Raw genomic sequence first — 17,834 nt, 5'->3', positions numbered from 1 at the left:
GTAGCACCACATCTACCTCAAATCTTATTTTGATGATTGGACTTCAGGTTTACTCCAATGTGACTCCAATCGGCTCTTCATGGTGTCATTATTTTAAGGTTTCACCTACTTTTTCTAGCAAAAACTGAATGCTTAATAACTGAGTTTATTAAAAACATTTATGTATGTATGTATGTATGTACGTATGTATGTTTTTATTTATTTATTTATTTGTGGTATTAAGTGGCATAGAGGTTTGGAAAACAAGCTTGTGACCCAAGGGTTGGCGGATTGATTCTCCAAACCGACAGACAAATTGTTGGCTAATGTACCCTTGAGCAAGGCACTGAACCCCCATTTGCTCCCTGGGGGCCTGACATGGCAGTTCAATACTCCCAGTCTGCAGTGTGTGGCATTCGTACATGTTCAGCTAGTGGTGGGTTTAATGCAGAGGGTCTATTTCAGTGTGTTGCATGTCTGCATGTATAATATACTGACAAATAAAGATTCTTAATGAAGAACACTGTTTGTCATTGTGATTTATAGCTGCAGATCACATTTCATGACCAATTCACAAAGAAAACTGAATTTTCAAAGGGCTCACATACTTTTCCTTGCCTCCATATGTGAAATGCTGAGTATATCTAATATTAATATAAGAACTTCATTCTTAGTACATATTTTTACCTCTTCACATGAAACGATTGTGACACTGTGATTTATTCTTGATAGATAAAAATGTAACTTTGATTCAGTATTTAATCAATTCACCTGAGTAATTGTGATTACTGATGTGTATAAACAGAAATAAAAAGAGGTATATGTCTACATGTCTACATTTGTACACTCTGATCTCTTCAATAATGCACGGTTGGTTTTCAGGGCATTCATTTTCATTCCATTTTGTTTATAACACCTGTAATAACCTGGCAGCTCACTTACATTATCAAAAACCCTGGTGCCAGTTTTATGTTTGGTTTGTCTTATCTAATCTAATCTTAACTGCTTTCTGGACTTCAGGTCATGTTTGTAATAATAAAAAAAGTTACTCAACACTGAAATGTAGTTGTGTTGCTGTAGCCTTTTCAGACACAATTCCTGAATTTACATTTTTATTTATTCACACCTGACCCTCACTCCCCTCAGACGAGTTTGCTTGCGAGCGTGCGTCCGTGCGTGCGTCCGCGTGCTTAGGATGTTGACATTGTGTGTGTGTGTGCGTGGACGCGCGAGGCGGTGCCACTAGCTGTAATTATGTCTGTAAAAGCCCCTCCTCCGCCCATTCTTAATCCTTTATATCCGCTAATACCGCCTCGAACGTCTACCCACAAGTACCAGCTGCTGCTAACCAGCTCCACAAAGTTCCGAGTCCTGGTGCCTCTTGTCCGGGACTGTTTTTATTCACCTCAGCCGGAGTCCGACGCACCGAGACCAGGTAAGAGGGTCTGGGAGGGTTGTGCTCCGGTCCTCCGCTGTGTTATTGATCACCTGTTCACCAGCACTGAGCGCAATGAATAAAAAAATAGTCCTGGCTGTCAGTCAGATGGGCACTGTGGTTTCAGAGTATAATCCGGTTTGATGGATGCCCCTTTTAAAGGTTGGCTTTAATTGTTGATTTCTTAATGGCTTTGCTAGACTCTGGAACAGCAGCTTGTTGATTAAGCCGCCAGGTTATTACACAGAGCTTTTTATGGGAGACTCTAAATAATATAATTGGACGCATTTAGCACAGGAAGCATCTCTGCAGACGAGCTTTCAGTCATTTTCCTGCTGCTGCTGGTCACAGCTGATTGTCCATCCATTGAGGCTGAAGTCAGTCCATCATCAATCATTTATTGCAGGAGCTTCAAACTAGTCAAACTAGTTCAGGGGTCACACACAGCCCAGTGTGATCTCAAGTGGGCCAGACCAGTAAATTAACAGACCTTTACAAAATTATCAAAATGTTTGTCTTTGTTTCAGTGTGAAAAAGTAAAATCACATAATCTTAATGGAAAGAACCTAAACAACTATGAACAACTTGAAAATTCGAAAGAAAAATATTTTAATATTATGTCTCAACTTATTAGTAACTCAACTTACAGGGCATAGTGGATCTATAAATGCACAAAAATTTAGCAACAGGCATTTATTCAGATTGTTCACATTTTATTGTGAAAGGATAGTTTGTAAATGTAAATATTTTCACAATGTAATTTTACTTTTTTCACATTAAACCTAGAGGAAAATTTCTTCTTGTCATTATTTATAGGTTATTATGCTATTACTGTACTTAAGATTACATCAGACTGTATGTGACCCCTGAACTAAAATGCTTTTACACCCTTGATTGTTAATATATTCAGTTTAATTTTTGCATTTTGTAAATTCATCCTGCAGGCCAGATCAGACCCTTTGGTGGGCCAGTTTTGGCCCACAGGCCACACATTTGACATACCTGATTTTTTGTCAGCTCTCACTGAACAAACTCCTGATTACAGCAAACGTGTTAAATATTATGTATGTTATAGGTTTAGTTTGTGATATTCACATTATCAGGAGCAAAATGTACAGAAAGATGGTCTGATAAATTATAAACTTTGAATATTTAATATTATGAATAATATTCAGAGCCTTATGTGGATACAAACATATTCATAGAACTATCTCTGTAATTGATTCACTAGATTGAGTAACCGGAAAAAATGTGCAAATTCTGTTATTATAGCTTCTTAAATGTGAAGATTTTCCTCTGTCCTGATAACAATAAACGAAATATAAGACAAGACATTTAAGGTTGGGATCTTGGGCGCTGAGGGCATTTTTCAAAATTTTTTTCTGGCCATTCATTGAACCAAAAACTGATTGATTAATCAAGAATATTTTCAATCAAGAATGAATATATCTAGTTTCAGGCCTAGATACAAAACCACTCAGTTAACAGAGCATTATAATGGTAGGGTATTTTACGTTTACTATTAGATGGAATTTTACTGGGGATTCCTCTGTGAGAATATGAATACATGATCTGGATCCATTCACTGTGATCCAGTTTCCACTGGGCGGGAGTGTCTCACCTACTACTGTTATGAGCAATCAAAGGAATGAGGGTAAACCTGTTTATGTGAGTAACTACTAAAGTAGAAAATGACCTAAGATGTTACATGCTTCAAATGTTATGCTGCTTGACTCGAGGTTAGCATTTCTTTAGGTATGATTTTGTTTTAACTGTTCTGCTTGTTTTTCGGTTTCTTTTGTCTTGGCTCATTCAGACGACAGGTATGGCCTCGTCTGACGATACTGAAGGCTCTCTCACCCCGGTGGATTTTATCCAGCTGCAGCATTACATGGAATGTAAGTTTGCTCTCATCATCTTCATAGCAATTACAGGATTACAAGGTTTTAAATGATCCATGCAAGGATGTTATTATGTAGCAGACAATGGTAGGGAAATCAGGAGGTCAACGGAAATCAAAAATAATATTTATTTTAGTGTGGAGCTCTCTATATACATATACATATAGACAGCTAGAAAATTACACAAAAAACTGATGGCAGGATAGTGTCCCCATCCATAGGGTTCACTGAATGATTTGATGACTTTGGAAATGATCATCTGAAATGAACACCTATGGGAGATTTCAGATTTTACAGACTGTATATCCACAGTCTGTAAAATCAACACTCTCTGGAAGCTCAACACCTCAATCAATCACTTGATGTTGCTTTTTTTCCCTTTAGTTTGTCACTTTTATGGCTTCATCAGTACTAGAATGTCATTAAAACCATGTTCTAAGCCATACAAAAATATATTTGATCATTTCTTTAAGACTTTGTTGACTTTTTTAGATTTTTGAATTAGTTTTGTCAGATTGACTTCAGCTGTATTTACTGATAATGTTTAGATGAACAGAGAAGGATGGGATGGTAATCTCTTAACAGTTAGAGAGGCACGGCTAACTTGACTTCAAAATAAATACAAAGTTTAAAAAGAATTAAAAGAAAAAAATAAAGAAAGAGTTGAATTAGAGTTTCATCCAAAAATGTTTTTAATTAAGTGGAAGTTCATTTAAAGTAAATTAAGACTGGACACATTAGAGGCATCAAAATATTGGCACAACTGTTACACCCATTGAAAGTAAATAACGATTAAAAGAGGTCGTGATTGATTCACTGTGCAGACTGCTCTTGTACTTGATGTGACCTCCTCTATGTATGCTCTGAAAAACACAAAAACAAGCTCCAAACTCTAAGCATGTACCCGTGCTCCAGGGGTTAATGCTAATGCAGAATTTGATAAACCTGTTGACAGGAAATAAAAAAAAAAGGTCCTGGGATAAAAATACTCAAAAGCTTTGAAAGAAATGAAATGGGTCTGTAGGCTTTTAATGCACCGTTGGATAATGGATGAATGGATAATTGCAGCTGGAGCGGAGAAAAGCAGCACTCTGTGTTACCTCCGACAGCCGGACCTGAGCCAGATTTAATGTAGGATACACACAGTGTGTCCAAGTCCACAATTAGAGACAATCTGGTTTTGGTTTTTCTGTTATATTACTCAGGAGTCATGTTTTTGACATGAGGGACAAACACTGGCACCTTCTTCAGCAGACGTGTTCCAAGCACACAAACTCATAAGGAAAGTCTTTATGAACCTGTTGTATTTATATGGACTTCACTCTTGTCTTCCTCTTGCAGACAGCACTCTGAGGGTGAAAGATGTGATAAAGGAGTTTCACCCTGGGGGTCGTTTGGCTCAACACAGCTTTGGAGAAGTGAGTGAAGCTCAGAGATACATGTAACACACAACACAGCCTTTTATCAGATCAGACTTTACCTTGGCAGAAAAGTTCTTTTTTTTTTTTTTTTTTCAGAGTTGTCTCCATTGAAAAGAATGTTTTAAATGAATCTAAAAACATGAGTTTCCTGAAAGATGAAACTTTAGAAATTTTAATACTGGGAATATTTTTCTTCCTTTTAATATTAGACATATTTGATGTTTTTGCATGTTTTTTGCTGACAGATGTGAAGTAATAATACAAATACCTCATCAGTATGCCCACATAAATTTTTCTGTCCCTAGTGTCTGTATATGGGTACTTCTATGAAACTGGGTTCATTTTGGTGTCTGGCGCATTGCCAGGTTTTTTAGACCCAATAATAAAAGATTAATTTAGACATATTTCCCCCTAGGATGTACCTAATGATGACCTCACATAAATGCAATTAAATTATACTCTTGCTTTGAGCCATCCAAAAATTAATTAATTTTTAATAAAATATTAGGGACAAAAATAGGACCAAAATTGGGACAGGAAAAGCTGCCTATGTGTCAATGCTTTTTATCTTGAAAACATCACTTAAAATGGTCTGATATACCACTATAAACAAAAACTCTGGGTTAAATGTGATGATCCCTGTGTTTTTTCTAATCCAGACATGTGGGTTTTTCAGTCTCATTCCAGGTTTTGTGTGTAACCCATTGTATCCACCGGCGTTACATGCAGAACCTGCTCATTTAAACACAAATAAATTGTGAGTGACTTTGCAACAGTGGTCATTTTTGTGAAACACTCTGCCTTGCATAATTAATTTGATTCCAAAAATGTACCTGTGAGAGAGTAAAAAGATGCGTGTAATTTTCATGTCATTTTTACCGTGTTACATGCAAATTTTTGTATAAAAATTATATAAAAATATAAAAATGTGTTTTATCTGAAAAATAGTTTCTCTTTTATCTCAGTAAATATTTATTTTTAAAATAGACCTAAAGTGCTTCCAAACTTGCTTCATAACATTAGTCTGCATCTGGTTTGAATTTTTTGCCCTTCTGTCCTGTTTTTAGGGACCAGTTTTATAGAAGCACCCATATCTGTACTTCACTTGAGTATTTATTTTAATGATGACTTGTTACTTTTACTCCTTACAGTTTTCTAGAATTCTAACAGGCTTGTTACTACGTGCTGAATGTATTTGAATGGGATTATCAGTTATTCTTTCTTTGGAACACTAACATACAGACAGATGACCTCTCGCTTAGTAGGCGGTGTATATCAACTATGTAGAGACATAAAAGACAAAAACAGACAAAAATAATATGTATTTGATGAAGATGAACACTGACATGGTTGAATTCAAGTTCAGTAGCTTTACAAAGAAACAAATGAAATATAGAATGTGTTTTTGCATCTACTTTTTGACTTGATTAGGCATCTTTTTACTGACTACAAAATGAAAAGGATGATTTGGTTTCATTGGAAGTACACAAATTGAAGGCTGTCTCTTTTTGCTGAACTTCCAAATTACATTATCTTGTGTTTCTGTCTTATCTTAACCTGTATTTGACAGAGGATCAATGGAGTAAACACAAGGAGGCGAATATCCTTAAAGCAGAGACTGTTTTTACCTCTGGTCCCCTCTGACTTTGGGTTTTATTTTCTCTCCTTTCAGTGTGTCGATGCTTTGGGTTTCTGTCTCTTTCTCAAGACCTACCTAGAGGTGGATGACTTCCCTGCAGATTTCTGCCAACGTCTTTTTCGCTATTTCCAACATGTAGATCATGATGGGTCTTCAAAGAGCTCTCTGCCCAAGGGAGGTAAATCATCGTGAAGGTGTAATCTTCCACCTGTAGAAGCAGTTGTGAACAGGAAGAGTGCTGCGCTTTCTGAGGACAGCTGGGAATGCCTTAGATACATTCTCTGAAGAAAATCAAAGAAACAAAGAGTGGTCCAAAGAGTATTTTTTGTCCATCACCCACCTGTTTGTTTGTTTTTTTCATTTTGTAGTGCTGCATCACAGGGATGAATCCGTAGGCGTAGCTCTGGAGATTAGTGCACCTGTTCATATAAGCGGTGTTGTTTTATTTAGCTGCAGCACACTGGGAATAAAAAAATATAGCGCTTTGGTTATTAAACTCAGACCCAGTGTATGTTTTTTGCATCATAATGTACTGAAGGGTTGGTTATTCTCTCTCTCTCTAAGGCGGCGTCTTTCTCCGTGATGTGTCCTGCTACTTTTCTGTGTTGGAAGAAGCACAGCCCCGGGAGAAACTTGAATGTCAGTTCACTCACATCCTCAAAACAACTGTTTAGAGATACATAAATATGCATTCACAATATGAAGCAGAGAAAGTCATTACATCACTGACCGACTGTGTTGTGTTTCTAGTTACTTTTAAACTTTACGACAAAGATGGAAATGGACTCCTGGACAGTTCAGTAAGTTTCATTACTGCATATTTATACAATGAAATAATTTTGTTATCCTCCATTTATAGCATCTGTTGCAATGCATGTTGTGGTTGTTTTAGCAAATCATAGAAATCCTGCAGTTCTTTACAGGGTATTTTGGAAATCACAAACACACGTTGGAAATATGTAGTGTAATGTTAAATCTGACATCCTCCCAGCAGAAAGGAAAGAATTCAGATGAAGAATTCAGAACAGACGGCTACTTTACTGTGAACTTGGATATATAATCACAAAATTATGACATTGTCCAAACTATAAGTAAATGAAAAGTTATTCCCCTGATGAATATTTCAACACACATGTAAATTATTGCAGTCCAATAAAACACACTTCATACCAAAACATACTGCTCTATGTCTTTATATCCCCATATAGTTAATATGTAAAGAGCTGCAGTTTCCCCCAACTAATAATCTACACACTGAATATATGTAACAGCTCTGTTGTGTCTCTTCAGGAAGTGGATCGTATTATCACCCAGATGATGCGAGCTGCTGATTACCTGGGCTGGGACGTCACTGAACTCAGACCAGTAAGAATCTCTGTCTTTCTTTTTTTTTTTTTTTTTTTTAATATTTTAAGCATCTATTTGGTTGCTCTTACCCCCCCCCCCCAGTTTTTGCTTATTTGGGAAAGAAAATCATACTTCAATTCAGGTACATTTCAATGCCCACATGTCAAATGTGGATGAGAGAGTGATCGTTGCTAATCTAAGAGGAATTTCTTTTTATGTTTTTTAGTCATGCATTGTTTTAATTTTTTTAAAGATGGTCTTGATACATAAAGTACGTCTTTTTCCTCTCAGTAATCTCCGTGTGGGCATTAGTTTGTGCAATGTTAAAATTTCCTAAATGATCATCAGATTTTGCTTCTAAACTACCACAGTCCTTTGCAATAGCATATTTTACTTGCTATTAGCAGTATTTTGTGACAACCGGCACCCCTCATTGCTCTTTCTACAGTGAAACTACAGCGATGAAGTACTGTATCTTTTATTCAAGTATTTGTTTTAAATCAGAAATAATTCCAGAAATGACTTTTTTTATGACATTTCCATAAAACATATAAATGACGCAAATCATGAGATCCACAAACTTTCCAGCAGTTCCTGTGTTGATTTAAATTCTTATTTTTATCATCAGTGTAATAAAGAAAAATATTCCAGGAAAACTTGCTCCACATTCATGAATTAGTAACTGCCTGATGGATCTTACAGATGTTTTACCAGTTATGAAATAAAATAGAATCAAAACCTTACTGTGATTTTACATAAAATGTACAATAAAGTTTGTGTAGGTATAATTATGCAAAATAGTTGAGGACATAATAAATAAATAGATACATAAAAAGCACTGGAAGTTACGCTCAGTCAAACAGTAAAACAATAATTGCAGCAGTACTAGAATGGATAGTTAAATGAATACTTCTCACAGTGTTATTGTGCGTTGTGTAAATTGGAAATATCTTTGCTTATTATAAGCAATTAAATGTACTTCGTATATAGATATTATCTTTACCCAGAGGAGAGTGAATGTGCCTGATGCCCCACAAAAACAGCTAAATTACAGCAGCTGTGAATTTCAACTCTGTAAAACTGTAATAGCTACAGCACTACCATGATGACATACTTTAAAACAGGTGTTGGATGACTTTACTAAACATAACCTGCATTATCTGTTGCTGTTTTTGTGATTGCACAGGTGCTTAAGGACATGATGACAGCAATTGATGTGGATGACAGTGGCACCGTCACCCTAGAGGAGTGGCTGAAGGGAGGCATGAACAACGTGCCTTTACTTGTTCTGCTTGGCCTTAAGGTCATTACAGTCTTACTTGATTGGTTTCTTTGAAGAGAAAAGCATTATTTAGATTATTATTTTTCTTGATTTCAGTGTTCTTCCATGTGGCCTCTGATTTTCTCTGATTTTTCCTCTAACTGTCACTGTCTCCTCCATTACCCCGCAGATGACAGAGAAGGATGGGCATCATATCTGGAGGATGAAGCATTTCAACAAGCCGACTTACTGTAGTGTGTGTCAAAGCATGCTGCTCGGCCTTGGGAAGCAGGGACTCTGTTGCACCTGTAAGACCTCACAACACCCAGCAGGGGGCAGCCGTGCACCTCATACATGGTTAAATAAGTTAGGGCTCCTGCCAGTCCTTAAAAAGTCTGTAAAAGTCTGAAACTCTTCCTTTTGCAGTCATCAAACTATTATGTCCAAATAGTATAGAGTAAAATGTTGGGTCATAATTAAAGGTAAATATGTGGATTGTTACAGAAAAACTACAGGTGAAATAGTGAGAAAAACTCTACTGTTACGACCCGTTAAGGTCAGTAATCACTCATGTATGTAACATGATTATGATTGTGCTTTTCCTAGGACTTGTAGGCAAAAAAAATGTGAGAGATCAATTTTGGTTATAATTGTTGTTTATCCATGGTTGATATGTAATGGTAGAGATTTTTAAATGTATATTTGCAGTATTTTGTCTGTAGTTGCCTACTTTGTTAAACTGTTAACGCCTAACAATGATTATCAATTATCAACCCTATATTTGCTGAAGGAATATGTAATTAGGGATCTGTAAAGGTAAAGACGACCCAAAAGTCTTTAGAAGTCTGAAGTGTATGGGATTTAGCTCAGGTCCACTGTACATAGTGCAAGAAAACATGTTATAATTACAAACATGAAGGATTTTTTAATAATCTCATTACGAGTATTTGCATTCATATTCATAATTCTCGTTAACACATGAATTAATACTGGTTAATTTGACTTTTCTAAGGTTGCAAGTACACCGTTCACAGTCAGTGTGCCAACAAGAATCCTGAACCCTGCGCTCGCACCTTTGTCCAAACCAAAAAGGAAATTGGTGTAAGAGGCACAATGTTCCCTTTTTACTTTTCCACATACTTTTTCTTCATTTTTGTTTCTCAGATTCTGTTCAATGTAGTATTGGTATTTTAATCTGTCAGCAACAGGAGGATATTGTGTACCAGGATGCACTCACACCTACCAAACCACCAACAAATTTATACTATTCCTCCAGGCTCTATCATTCACTGAATAAAGTGTGAAACTTATTGTTTACACACATCTGTGTTATGGTAATATCAAGTTTTTTTCCTTCAAGTCAAAACTTAGTGAAAAGAAAACTCCTATAATTTTTATGTGCTGTGTCCACTACTAGTTTATAGGTCCGTTAGCTTAGCCTTGTTTTTAACAGAAAACAACCACAGGAAAACCAAAAACCATATGAACTATCAAGCATTACATTGTATACAGTAATAACTTTATACTTTCATAAGCCTCATAATTAAACTCACCTATTTAGAAGAAATGCATCAGTTTCAGTATTAAGTGTGTCCAGAGGAGAAACAACAAATGTGGTACTGTTTTTCATCACTTTGTGACTTTCTTTGATGCCGAAAGTTGTTTCTTAACAATTCTCATCCACACCTTGGCCTTTGCACTAGTTTTCAATACAATTACCAACTGGTTGAGTGACTCACTACTCCCTCTAGTGGTCACATACATTCACAGTGACATATCGGCCTGTGCCTGTGATTTAGTTCAACTAACATTTTTGGCATCTTTGGTCCAAACTCTTTTTTTCTAAGCACTCTAATGATCAATTTAGGTCATTTCATTGAGTATTTTAAAGTAGATATACTACATATAACTTTAAAATATGTTCCTCATTCTTCTTATAGAATATATTTGCGTCAGTACTTTTTATCCACACAAAAACTACATGGTAGCAAATTCATTACCAACAGGGAACATTTCATTGCATTAGTCAGTAAGTACAGCCCATCAGTGTTTTTAAGTGCAGATTACAGATGGCTCAGTCTGCTTTGTACATCTGTTAAATGTTCTAATTTCGCACAAGTGTAGAAATGGATCTGTTTGCTGTGTTTCCGGTACAGAGCCACAAGCCAAAACTCACTCATTCACACTGACAGATACAATGAGCAGTAAATATTCCCTCAGAAGTCGATGAGGGACAGAGAAGACTGTGAGCTTTAGGGACATTTGATCTGATGTGCGTCTGCCACCTCAATATTCATCCAAAACACCATAAATCCGGGACGGTCCGTGACTTCTGCAGCTGTTCTGGAGAAGGGTGTGGTGCACGCTGATTGTTCAGTCATCAATAACATCATTTTCCCTGCAGTCATTCAGGGCTGGGCTCTTCTGGCGTCAGGAACATCAACATGAACATTCACGTGGAATAGCAGCTTAAGTCTTGTCTAGACAAGCCTAGAATTACAATCTGAAAGGACATTATAGCATTGTAATAACAGTTTTGAATGTTGAAAAACAAATAGTGTTGATGAATACAAGAGGAAGTGGGATCTCACCTTGGTTTTGTGTCTCAGATCGCGGTTCACGACTGGATCAGAGCTGACTGTAACTCCACCAAGTGTGAAGTCTGCCACAAGAAGATCAAAACTTTAGCAGGGAGGCGTTGTGTGTGGTGCAAGGATATGGTGAGCAACCTTTTAAAGTTGCGTACACAATACACTAGTGTGAATCACTTCTTCTTATTCTCTTTTTGTCTCTTTTTAAGCGTCACGATGAGTGTGTTTTAATCGGCTTGTCGTCCTGCCATTGTGGGCCACTGAAAGATCATATCCTCCCTCCGTGGGCCATACATGCTGTCTCAAAGGTAAAAACGTGTACAAAACACACTGATCTACAGCATTTTAATCTCACTTATTGTCTGTTCTCGGTTTTGTATAGGAGGAGGATACCAGCCTGTTAAATGTCACTCCTGATGGACACGTCCTGCAGGTCTGGTCTTAATGTCCACATATTTACAGCTCATAGGATCAATAGATAGTGTCAAAATGGATGAAATTCACCTGTATCATAACATGTAATCTTTAGAAAGACATCCTCACTAAGGCTGTTCTGGGAACTAAAATACATGAAGTAAAAAAAAACAAAAAACAACTAAAATCTGTATGTTTTTCAGAGGATTTAGTTGTGTATTTCTCTTCAGATTGTCCCCATGGCAGACACTCATCCTCTGCTGGTCTTTGTGAACCCTAAAAGTGGAGGAAAGCAGGGTGAAAGGTAAGCCTTTATATGTGTAAAGTAAGACTGCGACAGAAAGTAAAGTAGTATCCATCTTTCTTGTTTCTACCAGGCATTTACAGTGCAGTAGTATACAGAGATGGTGAAAAACAGACTGTACAAATGATTTTTTTTTTGCCCTTTTAGGCCTTTTTTTTCTTCTTCATTTACACAGCCTTTACAATAGGCCTACAAATGACAGTATTATTGATAATATCATAAATTATAGATTCTCACCTTCATTGTGAAGACCATATTGTCACTTCTTCAAGAAAGCACACAACATTATGTTTATTCTGTTACCAGTGGATTTATTTGTCTCAGTTGCACCTCAGTCACCATCAAATGAATCAAATAACCAGCAAAATACTGAATAAGTGCACATTCATATCACACGAATGTAGGAACATGACAATAAATAATTAAAATAAGCAAACTTTACAAACAACATACCTCCATCTAATAGGTAATGAGTCTGCTGGAACAAACATAAAATCTTCAAAATGAGTAATGCAGTATCAAACTCACATAAAAACTTCTAATTCACATGCGTTCAATGTGTTAAATTAAAAATGATGTCAAAATGAAATCAAATGAAATAAATCATAGAACTGTATGTAAGTGAAGAATATCAAAGCTAAAGATTGTTCCCCCCTCAGTTTTATGTTCATGTTATGATTTCTTTTTTCTCTCTGTGTATTTTCCCACAGAGTGCTCAGGAAGTTTCAGTATCTGCTGAACCCACGTCAAGTGTACAATCTGTCAAATGGGGGTCCTGCACCAGGGTAAAGGACAGTGTTACAACTATGTAGCCCATGGTGTGATTCATTCATCATGTTAATGTTGACTTTTGTCCTGTAGATTACACTTCTTCCGCAACCTGCGTAAGTACAGGATCTTGGTCTGTGGAGGAGATGGTACTGTCGGATGGCTGCTGGATGCTATAGGTACTCCGCATCCGTCTCGATTCAGACAGGTGACTCAGATTATGATCATGGATGTTAAAAAAAAATACAAAAATATCATTTCAGACAAGGCAGAGCTTCAGGTTTGTCCTCCAGTCGCCGTCCTGCCTCTGGGCACTGGGAATGACATGGCTCGCTGTCTACGCTGGGGAGGAGGTACGACACTCAGAACATGAACCCTAAATTAAGCACTTATCACTCAGTCACTGTTTAAGCCTCATTACTGCCATTAGTGCTCGTGGTTTAAATCTGTGCTGCTTCACATGGAAGGATACGAGGGCTCAGATTTGAGTGAGATCCTGAAGGAGATTGAAAGCAGCGAGGTGGTTCCACTGGACCGCTGGAGCATCCAGGTGATACCAAATGACCCCAAAGATGCAGGAGACCCTGTGCCCTATGAGATTATCAACAACTACTTTTCCATTGGAGTGGTGAGTGAGACAATAAGGAGCATGATTATCAATTTCTTTTGAGTTTTCATTCAGTGCTATAACAAATGTAACACAAGTTTTTTACACCAGACTTTTGACATCAGGTATAATGTGAGCTTAAAAACATTTTGTCTGATGTGATGCTTATTTATGATTCATCTTTTCATGTTTTGAAACTAGAGGCCGAGTCCAATGTATTAGGCAACTAAAAACAAATGCAAGAAAGTAGATTGACCAGAATCCATTGGTGTTTGCAGGACGCTTCCATCGCTCATCGTTTCCACTCCATGAGAGAGAAATTCCCTCAGAGGTTCAATAGCAGGTGAGGATTTGAATGAAGTAATTAGCATTTTTCTGTAAGTCTTTTGGAATATTGTCATTTATGATGTGTTCTCTGTTGCTTTTAAGAATGAAGAATAAGCTGTGGTATTTTGAGTTTGCTACTTCTGAGTCCATCTCTGCCTCTTGCAAGAAGTTGAACGAGTGTCTCGCCATTGAGGTGCAAACTTTAGTTGGACTCAAGCTCAAAATCATATTGTTTCCACAAAACTGTTGATGTGCAACACAAATAAATCTCTAGGTACTGAATCTTGAATTTGGTTGTTTTTTGTCTCAACTAGTGCTGTGGAAGACATCTGGACCTGAGCCATTTGCCTCTGGAGGGCATAGCTGTCCTCAACATACCCAGCATGCACGGAGGCTCTAACCTTTGGGGGGAATCTAAAAGGCCAGACGGTGGACCAGAGGTTCAGCCAAGTGAGGTTATCACTGATGTCGAACATCTTAAAACAGTCACACAAGGTGAGGAAGGCTGGTCTGATGAAATATTTTGTCTCCTGAATCCCCTCATTCCCTGTTTGAGCTCCTCATACCTGAGTCAGTGCAGATTCATCAGTGTATTTATGTGATGTCATTTTGAGAAAGCCTTTGGATTGGATCTGTTTGTTCAGACATCAGTGATAAACGTTTGGAGGTTGTGGGGCTGGAAGGAGTCATCGAGATGGGACAGATCTACACGGGGTTGAAGAGCGCTGGGCACAGACTGGCACAGACGTCTCGGATTACCATCAGGTTCAGTACATCATGATAAAATCACCTGGCTAATACAATATACAGTCGAGAGTTTAAATTCAAATGTCCATAGAGTAAAATAAACAGTATACACTGAGCTGGTTTTGTTTGCTAATTGATGTTTCATTCTATCTCTGTGTGCCCTCTGTATTTTGCACATAGAGCATAAATGATCCAGTATAATTAGATCTCACTCTCACTCCTCCCTGTGTGTAGGACAATCAAAGCACTGCCCATGCAGATTGATGGGGAGCCCTGGATGCAGCCTCCCTGCACGGTGAGTATTAATTTTCCGTTATAATCAGCATAAAGATGCAGCAGTCAAATAAGCAATTATGGAAACATCTACAAACATAGACTTTTTTTTTTTAGCTGTAAAACACATCATATGACTTAGTTAGCACCCATCCATCAATAATATGGTTTATGTGAGGATTTTACTTGTTTTTACTCATGTTTGTGATCAGAGTGGTGGGTAAGAGATGGGAGACTCCAAGCACATGTGAAAACCTTAATTGTTTGTTTGAAAAACAGGACAACAGAGCATTCGCCATCAACAGGTCCTGTTGCTTTGACAGACTAAATAATCATAAAAACAATCTTCATAAAGAAAAGACCAATGTTCCCAGTTATGAAATCTAATAATGACCAATAAAAAAAATATGACACTAAACTGTTTTACAAAATAGATCTCCTCTTACACAATGAAGGGACTGCACTTAGGAGGGATTTAAAGCTTTACCCACTTGCTGGTGCATGATTATTTATAATTTTAAAAGTAAATTATTCACTAATCACTAACAAATAATTCGCTAACCATTCTTTACCACTCGGTGATGCATACTGATTATTAGTGAAACACTGGTGCTGGATCAATACACAATATCAGCCTTGAAAGTGGATAGATATATACATATATGTGTTCCCACATAGATATGGAAACTGAAAAAGTCAGATGAATGCATTCGTAATATGACTGTGATGGAAAACACCAATGCAGGTGTATAAACCTTAGTTTTTCATGGGTTGTAATTAACTCACTGCATCACTTCTATTCGTCAAGAACTTTGCAAGGTTGATGCAGACAGAGTTAAACATTTCATTACATTATGAGAGTTTACAAAGGCTGTTACATGGATGAAAACATAGTGAGTTGACATGTGCATAAGAAATATCAATTCATAAAAACGTTAAAAACAATTCAAGTTTACATTAACATTGTGCCAAAATGGCAGTTTCTGGCATTTACTGTACTTTTGTGATACAAATCTAAAATATTATATACATTATCAGCACACCAATATGGTGAGCTGCCAAAATGACAGTGGAGTTGAAGTCTGTCTTAAATTTTAAAGAGTGAAAAAGATTTATGAAGTGTAAAACATAGCCATAAATGTTCTTGTATTTCACCCACATCATGTGCTTTATTGATTTCAGATCCACATAACTCACAAGAACCAAGCTAACATGCTAATGGCTCCACCGACAAAACCCACCGGCTTCTTTCAGTTCAAGTAGAGAAACTGGCTCATTGCAGCAGTGAGACCACCTCCTCCAGTCACTGAGCAACGAAGACCACACCACCACTACCATCACTGCTGTTAATAAAATTATTTTTGTGTACTGTATGTATTTTGCATCTCATCCCTGAAACAAACTAATGTGTGTGCCAACGTCATAGTAATGCAGTGATTATATGTTTTGTAAATAAAATATATTCGTATACTGTGTACACGATGTTCACAGTAAATACATTAAATGTGCATATTTTTATGTTTTATGTTGTGAAGGCTTTCTCTCTAATAGATAATGTTTTATATTTATTTGTCATGTTAGATGTCATTTCTCTCATCTGTTTGTTCAGATGTTATGTCAGTGAATGTCCAGACAAATTTTACTGCTTCCTAAACAGATATTTAAGGAACAATAGGAATGTGTTTGTGCCCACAGCAGCAGCTGGCTGAGATGACAATAAGAAAATCTTGTTGAATGTGGCTGAACAGGGTTTTATAAAAACTGGTGTTACTCCTGAAAGTAAAGGGAATTTAAAGTATACATCTGATTTTTCTTATCCCATGAATAAAAACAATTGATAGACAGCAACTAATATAAAGTATTTCAGTCTTTTTATCAAATTGCTTTCAGTAAATTTGTCAAAAGTGCTGTTTCTTTGTGTCATTGGTAAAGCTGCTCAGATTAAATATGACATTATTGATGTAATTATGACATTTTTTGTGACCGGAAACTGGTTGAACTTGTACTTGTATTCATTTATGTTTATTTCATATCTTATTGTCAAACTAGTTGTTATTTCTGTCTGTGTGTTGACAATATTGTTTTCTCTGTTTCAGTGATGTTAGAACAGCAAGATGAAGTGACTGCTGAAGTAGATGAAGAAAAATAACTATAATACTTTGCCCCAGGACAAGTTTGTGTTTCCTGGGAAGTTTATTGGACATAAGATTTGTTTTTGGTTCTTCTGTGATGTGAGATTTTTATATTTATGGAAATGTTATGGAACATTAAATCACACTGGAATCAGACTTCAGATCAGTCAGACAGTTTTCACTTCAAATGTAAATTCTTTGTGGCAGCAGCAGATGTTTATAAGACACATAGAAAGAAAAATAGATCATCTGTAACAGAAAATGACATGTACTCATGTTCAACAATAGTTATATTTAAATGTACTGACTTGTGGATTTATTTAAATGTAATGTGTTATGTAACCACTGTCTTTTTAAAATCTGAGCTTAAATCTTTTCAATACCAAAGAGTGAGACAAGCTTTGGATTGAAGTAGGCGTGAAAGGAGGAGGATTAATCCACAGATAGTGAAGTGGCAACAGAAAGGGTTTGTTAGATGTATAGTGTGTGTCACACGCTTGTATATACATCACACGTGTAGGAGTGACAAACACAGGGTCAAAGACGATGAGGAGGAAGTAACAAAAGCTGGAGTTGGTGGAAAAATTAGCAGACACAAAATGGTTTTAGCTACATACTAAATAATACTTTGTGTATCTTAAAGATATTTTAATGTGCTGACTGAAGACTGAATTAAGTCACATGAATT

General features: G+C 36.8%; 1 protein-coding gene across 3 annotated transcripts; it reads left to right on the top strand.

Moving 5' to 3' along the window:
• Nucleotides 1-1,279: 1,279 nt before the first annotated feature.
• On the top strand, nucleotides 1,280-17,327 carry dgkab (diacylglycerol kinase, alpha b). 3 transcript variants are annotated; one of them, XM_030134336.1, is made up of 24 exons: nucleotides 1,280-1,414; nucleotides 3,231-3,312; nucleotides 4,657-4,733; nucleotides 6,409-6,553; nucleotides 6,940-7,014; nucleotides 7,126-7,175; nucleotides 7,666-7,740; nucleotides 8,909-9,025; nucleotides 9,174-9,291; nucleotides 9,996-10,084; nucleotides 11,593-11,703; nucleotides 11,784-11,882; nucleotides 11,957-12,007; nucleotides 12,219-12,292; nucleotides 13,003-13,077; nucleotides 13,154-13,239; nucleotides 13,324-13,413; nucleotides 13,528-13,688; nucleotides 13,946-14,010; nucleotides 14,097-14,187; nucleotides 14,309-14,489; nucleotides 14,639-14,759; nucleotides 14,976-15,036; nucleotides 16,197-17,327. In XM_030134336.1, exons 2-24 carry the CDS (start codon nucleotides 3,240-3,242, stop codon nucleotides 16,275-16,277), a joined length of 2,166 nt encoding a protein of 721 aa, XP_029990196.1. In that variant the 5' UTR covers nucleotides 1,280-1,414; nucleotides 3,231-3,239; the 3' UTR covers nucleotides 16,278-17,327. The 3 variants fall into 3 exon arrangements, with proteins under 3 accessions (XP_029990196.1, XP_029990195.1, XP_029990197.1); XM_030134335.1 differs by lacking the exon at nucleotides 1,280-1,414 and adding an exon at nucleotides 2,918-3,082; XM_030134337.1 differs by lacking the exon at nucleotides 1,280-1,414 and adding an exon at nucleotides 3,133-3,153.
• Nucleotides 17,328-17,834: the final 507 nt, after the last annotated feature.

Source organism: Sphaeramia orbicularis, chromosome 5 (assembly GCF_902148855.1).
Source record: "Sphaeramia orbicularis chromosome 5, fSphaOr1.1, whole genome shotgun sequence".
Lineage (NCBI taxonomy): Eukaryota > Metazoa > Chordata > Actinopteri > Kurtiformes > Apogonidae > Sphaeramia > Sphaeramia orbicularis.
This window is presented reverse-complemented; position numbering and strand designations above follow the sequence as displayed.